We start from the raw sequence: 12,432 nt of genomic DNA on the forward strand, positions 1-12,432 counted from the left end.
AATTTTTATAATTTAAATGTTTTTAGAATTTGGAAAAAAAAAATATAATTAGAAATTATAGAAAAAAAGCCAAAACCTTAATATGTAAGTATTATTATTTGGCATTGGAATTGTCTGGATGTTAAAAGTGGCTGGAATTTAGTCAAAAAAATTTCAAAAAATCTAACAATAGTAGTGTTTGAACCATACATTGATGATGGAATAAATAGTAATGGAGATATTAATTTTAGAATTTGAAGTTATTTTAGATATTTTTGGAGTGCATTCAAATTTACAATGGACGATATTTATTATTTGACATTACAATTTATACAAAATAATGGAGTTGTTTATGGGAAGAATTGGATGGTTAAAAGTGGCTGGAATTTGGACAAAAAATTTCAAAAAATTTTGTAAAGACGATTTAAATCATATTTTTGATAATGGAAATAGATTAAACACCATCAAAAACTTTTAAGACATTTAAAATTATGAAGTTTAACCATTTTTACTTAAATTTACAAAAATAATTACACTACAGCGAAAATAATAACTCTTAATCTAACCAACCTCCCAATCATTTCATTTTAATTCAAGTCAACCACGTCTCCCTCCTCTCGAAGAAAAGGCGACAATTCAATAATTTCATACTGCCAGTAGCCGGAATTATCTGGAGAAGCATATGTCTCGTTGACGGTCTACATTCAATATTTATGTTAATTGAAAGGAAGCCTGTATATACTTACGGCAATTTCATCTATTTTGTGATCGTCGCCTATGATTCCCAATATCCATTCCCATTCGTACCATTGATCCTCTCACCTAATTCCATGCCAGCAATTTTATAAAGGCCTGTATCCCATATTCATCAGATTCCTTAACAAAGCCCACCAGTTCCCAAGATCTTGAGAATTGATTTCGTTATGGGTAGTTTATCCTCTGCTCATTCTAGCAAACAAGCAACCATTCTAATTAATTTGATCGTTTCACTATTCATTACCAGTTTTCCATCGGTTACATCACAGATTGCCTCATATACATGCAATAATGCCTCTACTTACGCCGATGGAAGCACATTTTCCAGCAATTTGTACTGGGTAATGGATGATCTAGTGAAAAACACACCTCAAACAGGGTTCAACACTTCTTCCTATGGCAAAAGTCCTAACAGAATCTATGGCCTCCTCCAGTGCACAGGCAACATATCTCGACAAGAATGCTCAAACTGTTCACAACAAGCATACCACAACGTTCTAAATATTTGCGGAAACAGCGTAGGCAGTCGAGTATGGCTCGATAACTGCTTCGTCCGATACGAGAACTACAGCTTCTTTTCAAAGCTAGATGCCGACGATGGGAATTATCTGGAGAACGCAAAGGATATTGATACAGGTGATCTATATAAGTTTAGGACCGCAACTTCAAATCTCATGTCCAACCTCTCCGATAAAGCTTATAATGTTCCAGGAAGCAACGGATTCGCTGAAGGATCAGCTCCATATTCTGTTAGTGGCACCGTTTACGGTCTCGTTCAGTGTTGGAGAGATATATCCATCAACGACTGCAGGTCATGTTTGCAAATAGCAACAGAAAACCTCTACAAATGTTGTTCTCTGAAGCGAGGAGCTCAAGCACTGTTGGGAAGCTGCAGGGTCCGATACGAAATACACCCTTTTTATGGTACTAGTCCGCCTGCATCCTCTGCGCGAAACCCTTCCACAGAACCTGCCCAGACTACTCCGGGTACTGGAACTTCACCAACCACGTCAAGTAATGTACAAAAAATTTCTTTCTCCTGAATTTAGAGTTATGATCTGTGATTATACAGTTTGGTTACTCCAACTTTTGTAAATAACATTACTATATATACTCATGATCTGCTATACAGAAGGTTCCCCTGCAAAAACATTACCCATAATATTGGGGTTTGTAGGCGGCGGGATTCTTGCGTTAATGGTGTGTCTGTTTGTCATGAGGAGCAGACTGAATCCTGCCATTTCACGGCGGGCAGTGACCCATTACGCGCAAACGGAGGGTAGAATCTGCAACTTTGGCCTCAGTTTTCAATAATTAAAAGTTATCCAAAGAAATTAGAAGCATCATACTAACTATTTCTTCCAAACAGAAATGCCTGAGACAGAGTCGACGCTACTAGGGCACAAGCAAATCCTTTTCAACTTAGAAGCACTCATAGAAGCAACGGATAATTTTGATGAAAAGAACTTGCTTGGACAGGGAGGCTTTGGCCATGTATACAAGGTATGTATTTATGTACCCATTGCCTTAAAACCATGAAATTGTATGAAATGACATGATCTTTGAGAGGATCGAGAAAGAATGGGTTTGTTGATAGGCTTATCTTGATGTGGTTGGTTGTTTTAGGGATTAACCAGAGATGGAAAAGAAATTGCAGTGAAGAAATTGTGTATAAGATCTGGGCAGGGAAAAGAAGAATTTATGAATGAGGTGAAGCTTTTGACCATTCAACACCGAAATCTTGTAAAGCTGCTTGGCTGTTGTGTCGAGGGACAAGAAAGATTACTTGTTTACGAGTATTTTCCAAACAAGAGTCTTGACACTTTTCTCTTTGGTATGTCATTTTGGAATTTTTTGTTGAGGGGACGATAATAATTGTTTAGTAAATTTAATGAGTTTGATTATTTGAATGTTTTCAAATTTGTTATTCTTGAAATACAAATACAGATCCAGAGAAGAAGAGACATCTCGATTGGAAAATGCGTCATAACATCATAATGGGAATAGCTCGTGGTCTTCTTTATCTGCACGAAGATTCGCCCATGCGAATCATTCACAGAGACATTAAAGCAAACAACATTTTGCTTGATGAGGAATGGAATCCGAAAATCGCAGACTTCGGGTTAGCAAGACTGTTTCCTGAAGATGAAACTCATATCCAAACAAGAGTTGCAGGGACATAGTATGAATATTTCCCTCGATCTTTTTTTTAATCCAATTTATTGACAGAGAATATATATGCAATTGCCCGATATTAAGCACCCAACTAATTTGAATAGTTTATGAATGGAGTATACAGCGGTTACATGGCGCCAGAATACGCAATGAGTGGAAAGCTATCGGTGAAAGCTGATGTCTATAGCTTCGGAGTGTTAGTCCTGGAGATCGTGAGTGGAAGGAAGAGCAGTGACCTAAAGTTTCCTGATGAAGCCCAAAGCTTACTAGAATGGGTAACAATTGGACTTGATGGAGGGTGATTTTTCATAATTATAGAGATGTTAGGTGAGCATGCATTTACCATTGAAAATGTGATACATGCAGGCATGGAGATTATACAAGCAAGGGTGTCCTCTGGATATGGTGGATTCTACAGTAAGGGGTACATGCCGGCGGGAGGAAGCATTAAGATGCATTCATGCTGGGCTTGTGTGCACACAGGCTGATCCGGGCATCCGACCTGCTATCTCTAATGCTCTACTCATGATCTCCGGCTGTTCTGGGACATTGCCAGATCCGAAAATGCCCGCGTTTGTGAAAAGTAGTGTCAGTACCTATGGAGGATCCACGGCCGGCATTTCGAATAGTGGGATTAACCAGTCACGGTCGTCTGTCACCGCATCATCTGTGTCATCTGCCTCCACACAAAATCTTCCTCCGATTCCTTAATGCTGTCACCATCACTCAAATGAAAACGGGGCGGCTATCTTCTCTAACTGTATCCAATGTATTTTCCATAAGATACAGTTGCCATATAATTTCTCTGCAATATTTTTTTATCAAGGAATAAAAAATATTGACATTTACAAAACCAGTATTAACCATAATGATGTCACCATCACTCAAATGGAAACGGGGCAGTTATCTTCTCTAACTGTACCCATTGTATTTTCCTTGCCATATAATTTCTCTGTAAGATTTTTTTTTTATCAAGGACTACAAAATATTGACACTTACAAAACCAGTGTTAACCATTATTATTATTAGAATATAATAAGGTACCAGCAAATAAAATAATTTGCATGGGCAGTTTCGATGTCTTTTATTTAATTATCTCCACATCTAATATACTATTTTTTTAGTTGGGTTTCACAGTTGGGAGGTCGAGGTCATGTGACTGAGCTTGGAGAGGAGACAGAGGGACAACCTCTACCTCTTCCTCAGTGGGGAGTTCGTTGTCCTCCATGAGTCGTAGTGATACAGAAAATTCAAAGCGCACCAAGAATTATATGAAAACACATTGCTCGGAGATGATGTAATCGTGCTGTGTGTCGATGATCCTGCTGCGAAGGGCTCCCATGGCCTCCACTTACCTGGAGGATTGATATGAAGTGTTCTAGCTATGAATAGGGGGCATCATTCTAGTATGATTATTCAATGCCTTGACCATCAACCGTGAAGTTTATTTGTACAGTTTGGTAGCTACCCAAGACGTTGCATAACACCGAAGCCTAGATTTTGTGTTGGAGTGTGCCTTCAAGGCGACCTTCCTGCTAGAAGCAAGGCAGATGGCTTGCATTTTGCGGAAATTGTTGTGTTGAGTAATCATGTTGTCAAAGAGATGGGGAGGGCCCACATTAGGGCACCCTTTGTGTGGGGTAATAAAAAAATCACTTATTCAAATTGTTAGAAGAAACCAGAGTTAATTCCAATTACCTGGAACCTGTATTCAACAGAGATTTTAAATGCAGTTTCTAGAAACTGTTGACAAAGGGGCAAGCTTCTTTAGGAAGCCACCGCCCGAATTGATATTGATATCCAGAGTTTTCTCCATCTTGTATAAATACCTGTTAATTGATGAATGGAAGCAAGTCTTGTGTTCTGTGTTTACGTGTTGTGTTCATGAGTTGTGCCTCTGCTCTCTGTCATGGTATCAGAGCAGGTGTGAGGTCGAGCACTGTGTGTGCAAGTCGAGCATTAAGAAGTGTGTTGAGAAGTGTTGCAGAGGAGCCGTGCAAAGGAGGGCTCAGCTGTGTGTTGCGGTGGAGGTTGCAGCAGCCGCTGTGGTGAAGAGTGCGATCCTGAAAGAGTTGTGCGGTGAGGGAAAACTAAACACTCACCAGTCGCTTGATATCAGTCCATCATTTTCTTTGGCTTATGGTGTTTTATCATGGTTAAGATTCTGTCATAGCGTCTCTCTGCCGAATTTTTTATAATCTGCGTGTTGTGTTAAGGTGTGAAGAAAACATTTTTGCTGGAGTTGTTTGAGCTCTGTGCTGATGTTTCCCTCAGCAAAGGTCTTTGTTGCGTCAATTTTTCTGTTTGTCTATTAATACACAAGCTTCACTTGCCAAGGTTGCGTTCAGAATCATTGGCAGTGCACTTCCCAGCTGCTGATATATGAGAAATTGGATTCAAAGGGTAATCTGTAGCAGCAATCATATGTGGAACAGTCTAATTTTTTACTATTATTTGAAGCTTCTTACATAGTTAAGCTAGGAGTTTGTCTGTTTAGGCAGTTAAGAGGTTTTATACAAGTGGCGGCAGCAAGGTTATATCCTGTCTCATGAACTCTCACTGTCTTCGGCAATAATTATAGTGGAGCATCAGTTTGTTAATGGATGTATCTCGTGATGACAGTGGTTTGGTATTACAGTGTTATCTGTTGTCTGTTCGTTAATGTTCCATGATGTTGTTTTAGCATTCATACTTTTATACTGCTCCTGGTTGGATTTCAAACCAATAGAAGTTTTGATTTGTCTGTTAAAAAAAAAAAAATTGCATTTTGGTGATTGGAGGAAGTTTTTTTTACATCATGGCAAATCTGTTGCTTGATACTTATATGAATGAATCCACCAAACTTGATGGAGAAAATTATGTGAATTGGAAATTCAAGTTAATGACTATTTTAGAAGGAAATAATTTGTGGACCATCGTAAGTGGGGATGAGCCCAAACCCACTGTTGCAGGTTCTATTCCAGATTGGGAGAAAAGGGAGACAAAAGCAAAGGTATTGCTGCGTATGTCCGTAAAGGAAAACATTATTCCTCACATCAGAGATTGCAAGACATCAAAAGAAACATGGGATACGCTGAAGGGTTTGTATGAAACAACAAATACAAACCGAATCTTGTTTTTGAAGACTAAGCTTTTATCTCTAAAAATGGAAGCAAATGAAAATATAAGCAATTTCATATCTCGTGTCAAAGATTTAAGTGATAAGTTAGGAGATATTGGTGAAAAGGTGTCTAATACTGACTTAGTCACCATCATATTAAATGGCTTAGTGCAAGATTATCAAATTTTTGTTTCAAGTCTTGCAGCTAGAGAGAAACCCCCTTCATTTGATGAATTGACAAGAATTCTTCTACAAGAGGAGGAAAGGATGAAGAGCTTTAATTTGGGCTCTAGCAGTTTAGATTTGGCATTGGTGGCCAAGGGAAAATATCCATACAGAGGCAAGCCATGGGACAAGAACAAAGGAGGCAAGTTTCAAGCAAAACAAAAAGGTATGACACAGTCTAAATTTCCAATCCATAAGAGAAATGATGAGTGTTATTATTGTGGCAAACCTGGGCATCATTCTAAATATTGTTATAAAAGGAAATATAATGAGTCTAGGCAAAGAAACAGAAGGCATATTGGAAATTTTGTGGACAAAGATACCTCAATCAGTGATGGATTTAAAAATCTTAAATTGTTTGTTTCTGATGCTGCATTGTCTGTGGAAAATGATGATAAGAATGCTTGGTTCATTGATTCTGGTGCATCACTCCATATGTCTTGTAATAAGGAGTGGTTTGATGAATATCATGAAAACATTGATGGAACATATGTTTGTCTAGGAGATAATAGATCACTTAAAGTTCAAGGTTATGGAGTAATAGGTGTGAATTTGCCTAATGGACAAGAGAAACAGATCCATAATGTGATGTATGTTCCTGATATCAAAAAGAATTTAATTTCTGTTTCTACTATTACTGACCAAGATTTGAAGGTGGAATTTATTAAATCATCGTGTGTAGTGAAAGACATTCAAGATAAGTACAAGGTTATTGCCACAGGAACCAGAGTTGGAGGCTTGTATACGCTGGATGTGACCAGGAAAAGTCATCAAGCATTGGCATTTACAACAATATCAACAGTAGATTTATGGCATCAAAGGTATGGACATCTAAATCACAAAGATTTAATGCTACTTCAAAAGAACACTATGGTTGAAGGGCTTCCTATCTTGAAGAATGATCATGTTGAATGTGAAGAATGTGTACTTGGCAAGCAACATAGGGAGGAATTTCCTATGCATAAAGAAAAAAGGCAAAGGGAAATACTTGAATTAATTCATATTGATATATGTGGACCTATGCAAACTAGATCTATTGGTGGAGCATGGTATTTTCTTATTTTTGTGGATGATAGATCTAGATATACATGGGTTTATTTCATAAGAAAGAAGAGTGATGTTTTTGAGTACTTTAAAGAATTTAAGAATATGGTAGAAAAACAAACTGGTAATTACATCAAAATTTTGAGATCTGATCAAGGGGGAGAATTCAAATCAAGAGAATTTAATCAATATTGTAAAATCAATGGGATTCTACAACAATTTACAGTGCCACATACACCTCGAATAATGGAGTTGCTGAGAGGAAAAACATAACACTAGTTGAATGTGCACGTAGTATGCTTCAAGGTAAAAATATCTCCAATGTTTTTTGGGCTGAAGCCATTAATACTGCTGTTTATTTGAAAAATAGGAGTCCAACCAAACGTTTAGAGCTTAAAACACCTTTTGAAGCATTTTATGGGTATAAACCAAAAGTGAGTCATTTAAGAGTTTTTGGTTGCAAGGCATTTGCTCATATTCCAAAAGATGAAAGAAGAAAACTTGATACAAAGTCAATTAAGTGCATATTTATTGGTTATTGTGATAATCCGAAAGCATACAAGTTGTTTGATCCCAGTACACATAGACTTCTTGCAAGTAGGGATGTGGTGTTTCATGAGAATACAAATGAAGGTGACAAAATAAATAATACTAGTGTGTGGCATGATATTGATGATTATGTCAAAATAGATACAAGTGTTGAACAAGAACAGGAACAAGCATAGGAACAGATACAAGCTCAAGAGCAAGGAGCATCAAGTAGTCATGATACTCCAAGAAGAAGAGAGGAGACTTCACAAAGCAAAAGGAAAGATGAAAGCAGTAAAACTCCAAGAAGGTCATCACGTCAAAGTCAGGTACCTGTAAAGTATAAAGATTATGCATTAGTGTCTCAGGTTATGAATGTTGTAGAACCTTCAAGCTATGATGAAGCTAAAGAATATGAAGAATGGAGAAATGCAATGAATGAAGAATATAACTCTGTAATGAAGAATGACACATGGGAATTAACAGAATTGCCTAAAAACAAAGTTCCCATAGGATGCAAATGGCTTTATAAATCTAACTTTAATGCTGATGGAAGTATTGATAAACATAAAGCTAGATTGGTTGCAAAAGGATATTCACAAAAGGAGGGAATTGATTATGAAGATACTTTTGCACCTGTAGCTAAGTTGAACACAATTAGAATTATGATTGCATTAGCTACAAAATATAATTGGAAAATGCATCAGCTAGATGTCAAATCTACATTTTTGAATGGTGAGTTAAAAGAAGAAGTTTATTTAGTTCAGCCTCAAGGGTTTGTAAAACAGGGACAGGAGCATTTGGTTTGCAAGTTAAATAAAGCTTTATATGGCTTGAAATAAGAACCAAGATCATGGTATGTGAAAATTGATTCTTTGTTTTATGAGAAAGGTTTTATGAGAAGCAAAAATGATCCTAACTTGTACATCAAGGAAGATGAAGGCAAGAATGTTGCTTTAATATCTATATATGTTGATGATCTTATCATAACAGGAAATGCATGCAAGGTGATTGAAGAAATTAAAAATCAGTTTTCACATGTATTTGAGATGAAGGATCTTGGTGAATTGCATTATTGTTTAGGTCTTGAAGTTTGGAGGGAACCTGGTAAGACACTAATCACACAAAGCAAATATACAAGGGAAATCCTTAAAAGATTCAATATGACTAAATGCAAGGCAACATCTACTCCTTTAGAACAGAATGTCAAATTGTGCAGTGATGATGGAACCAAAGAGGTGAAGGGAACTATGTACCGTCAACTGGTGGGAAGTCTGAACTATCTCACCACTACTAGGCCAGATATAGCATATTCTATCAGCATACTTAGTCAGTTCATGGCTAAACCTTGTGAAAGCCACTGGAAAGCAGCAAAGAAAGTCCTTCGATATTTGAAAGGAACACTTAATTTTGGTATAATGTATATTGATGAATTTGATGTTGAATTGGCAGGTTATTCTGATTCTGACTGTGCAGGAAATCCAAATGATAGGAAATCTACTATTGGATACATGTTCAATATTGGTTCAGGACCAATATCATGGAGCAGTAAGAAACAACCAACTGTTTCATTGTCATCCACTGAAGCTGAGTATAAAGCATTATGCAGTGCAACCTATGAAGCAATATGGCTTAGGAGGATACTTGAAGATGTTGGAGAAACAAAACAAGCACCTACAGTAATCAGATGTGACAATCAAAGCACTATCAAATTGGAAAACAATCCTATATGTCATGCAAGAACAAAACACATTGAGACACAACATCATTTTGTAAGAGAAAAATTGCAATCAAAAGAAATTGATGAGAGGAACAAAATCAAGGGTTAAGACCTTCTCCCATGATGAGAGGAACCATCTCCCATCAATCCAAGCTATATAAACCTCTCTTTTCCCAAGCTAAACTAGTTTTGGAGTGAGTTTGAATGATCAACAAGACATCTATAGCTTGTAGCTTTCTAATGTATGTCTGAGGGAGAATAGTGTGTTTTGGTTTGGTTTGAGACTAAAGGGAAGAGGCCTTAAAATTTCCATTGTTGGGGTTATCCATGAGATTCTAGAAGAAGTGTGGGAACCCGGATGCGTCGGAGGATACCAACAACGTCAAAGCATTGGTTGTAATCTCTTTCTGATTTATATGAATACAACTATTGATTGATTTCCTACATGAAGTGTTATCTTACATCTTTATGGTTTAATGTAGGAGGTTGAATACAATATTGTATGCTATCATGTTTATTGTTGTTGTTTGATTTCTTGTTTCAGGTATTCGAAGGAAGGAAATGAAAGATAGTTGGAGTAAGGAAGTAGGATCATCACCAAGCGGAATAACGTTCTAAGAGTTAGTCCCTCTTATTTGGTTCTAGCTTATGGAGATTTTCCATAGATTGTTTGTTTATGGCTAGACCCGCTCTCTCGGGCTAAAGGAATTGTTTGTGTCCGCACTCAAAATTTACCTGCACCACACACCCGAGCTAGTTTATTTCCATTCTACTTGTAAGCATCTTTTTGTTATCTGATATTAATGAAATGAAGATTTATTTCTATTGCATCTCTTTGTTTATATATATATATATATATATATATATATATATATATATATATATATATTCTGTTGTGTTCTTGCATAAGTCTGGATCAGTGGTATCAGAGTGATATGCTCTTTCTTTATTTTTCTTTGCATGTCCCCAACAAGGTAAGGGTATAAGGAGTTAAGGATTGAACTAGTTTAACCTTTGCAAGAACAACCTCACAAACCCCAACGACCTCCCATGGTAGAAGAAAAGAAAGACGAGGGAGCAAGAGATCCTTTCAAAATATTCCTCAAGGAAGCCCTCAAGCGACAGAGGAATGTGATAATGGATAAATTTTCCCACATCCTTCAATGACTATCCACAGGTGATGCATCTTCATCCAGTAGCCACTCTAGAGGTGCCACTCCCTTTAAGGTAAAATTCAACTGTGAAATTTCCATATTTGAAGGCCATATAGATGCAGACGTCGTAGATAGATGGTTAAATATGTTGAAAGGATATTTTTCAGTTCATGACTTTTTCAATCGAAAAAATATTACTTTTTCACTCCTCAAAGCCGCCCTCCATGTCAAGGAATGGTGGGAAACCTACTATGAATGGAAGGACAAGAGGGAACCCTCATAGTTTTCAGCCACACCCACTTGGAATTCTTTCTGAGATGCTATCAAGGAACAATATCACCCTCTCGAGAGCTATGAAGATAAATACATAAATTGGACCATGTTGCGAAAGGGAAGGGACCAAGATGTGTCAAAGTTCACAAATATTTTTCATACCCTTTGCACAAAGCTGGGTATCAAGGATTCTGAGCTGCATTTGGTACTCAAGAACCACGACTGTCTACACAAGTACATCCAATATGATATGGAGCTCCTAGACATCTCCTCACTTGGCGTCGCCCATTGATACATTGTCAAGTTCAAAATAGAAGAAGTGAGACTTTGGATCTGTGAATCCAAAGCAAGGGAAAGGAGCCCCTAAACCACAAAACAAAGGACCAAACCAAGGCCGAGCAACCCAGGAAAACCCACTAAAGACGTAAGCAAATAAAAACACGATGAAGGCAAAGAAGAACACAGGGAAATGGTGTGAGTTCCATAAGATCCCCACTCATAACACAAGTGAGTTGTTGAGCCTCAAAAATTACTCTTTCCCTAGCAACTCTTCTCATTCCTTTTCTTTGTTTTTCCATGAGGAAGATGCATTCTCATCACCAATGACCGATATATTGTCTTGAGGAGGACATTTAGTGATTTACATGTTATGCTTTTATGTTTTGTTGTTTGAATAAATTTTGTATATTAGCTACGGAACACAGCCTATTCTGCAGCTAATCGGCTGTTTCACAGCTACCTTCATGCTCTAACAGGTTCCAGGTATCAGAAGGAGAAACTAGCTAGACGAGTAGCTTGGAAATCATCGTGACATGGACCTTGTCCTATTCACTTAGCCTAGGTCGAAAAAGAAGATGGCATAAGACTACGGTCAATGGATAAGTCAAACGCAGAGACCGAAGGTAATAGGACTCTGTTTTGTGGTTAATTAACACATTTCACAGTGATGGGAAGCGTTATCCAGAACAACTACCTGTACCTATGGACTCCAATAGCCACTTGTACAATCGAATCCAATAGCCACCATGTCTTGGATTTATGTCTCCAGCAGCCGAGGAAGAAATTCCGCATATCTGTCTTCTACGTGTTTGGTTGTAGCATGTTTTTCTCCACAAACAATTGTATGGTTTTTCTTATAAATACCTGTGTAAAGGACCGAAGAAGGGAGTGGTGATAGTGATAGTTTTATTGTGAAATCGAAGTTCTAAACTTTGTAATTTCTGGGCATTTTGTGTCCCTATTTTTAATATGAAGACCGCATGTTTTATGAAAATATGAAGGATTTTTCTTGGATTTGATTGAGAAAGCGTAGCCTAATCAGTTGCAGAGGGCCCCTGCACTGATTTCATTTTATTTTTCTTGTTCTTGTTAACTGTAAATTCATCATTTTCTTTCACGGTGTTTATAATCATTTTCTTACTAACAATGTTTAGAATGCAATTTCTATCATTTTCTTATTAACAGTTTTCATAATTTAT

At 37.3% G+C, this 12,432-nt stretch overlaps 1 protein-coding gene across 1 annotated transcript; it reads left to right on the plus strand.

The window, feature by feature from the left end:
* Window positions 1-902: 902 nt before the first annotated feature.
* LOC149223026 (cysteine-rich receptor-like protein kinase 15) lies at window positions 903-3,621 on the plus strand. Its single transcript, XM_089387755.1, has 7 exons — window positions 903-1,722; window positions 1,868-2,014; window positions 2,105-2,238; window positions 2,362-2,569; window positions 2,683-2,917; window positions 3,035-3,185; window positions 3,277-3,621. The coding sequence occupies exons 1-7, from the start codon at window positions 903-905 to the stop codon at window positions 3,619-3,621; spliced, it is 2,040 nt and encodes a 679-aa protein (XP_089243881.1).
* The last annotated feature ends 8,811 nt before the right edge of the window (window positions 3,622-12,432 follow it).

The sequence above is a fragment of the Pinus tabuliformis genome, chromosome Q (genome assembly GCF_031772625.1).
Source record: "Pinus tabuliformis cultivar Carrire ecotype Pingquan chromosome Q, CPIR1, whole genome shotgun sequence".
Taxonomy (NCBI): domain Eukaryota; kingdom Viridiplantae; phylum Streptophyta; class Pinopsida; order Pinales; family Pinaceae; genus Pinus; species Pinus tabuliformis.

Bases quoted from the DNA above. Each gene is read 5' to 3' on its own strand.
- LOC149223026 (XM_089387755.1), top strand. From the start codon at position 903: ATGGGTAGTTTATCCTCTGCTCATTCTAGCAAACAAGCAACCATTCTA. The intron at 2,015-2,104 runs GTAGAATCTGCA...TCTTCCAAACAG, and splicing joins CCATTACGCGCAAACGGAGG to AAATGCCTGAGACAGAGTCG. The intron at 3,186-3,276 runs GTAACAATTGGA...TGATACATGCAG, and splicing joins CCCAAAGCTTACTAGAATGG to GCATGGAGATTATACAAGCA.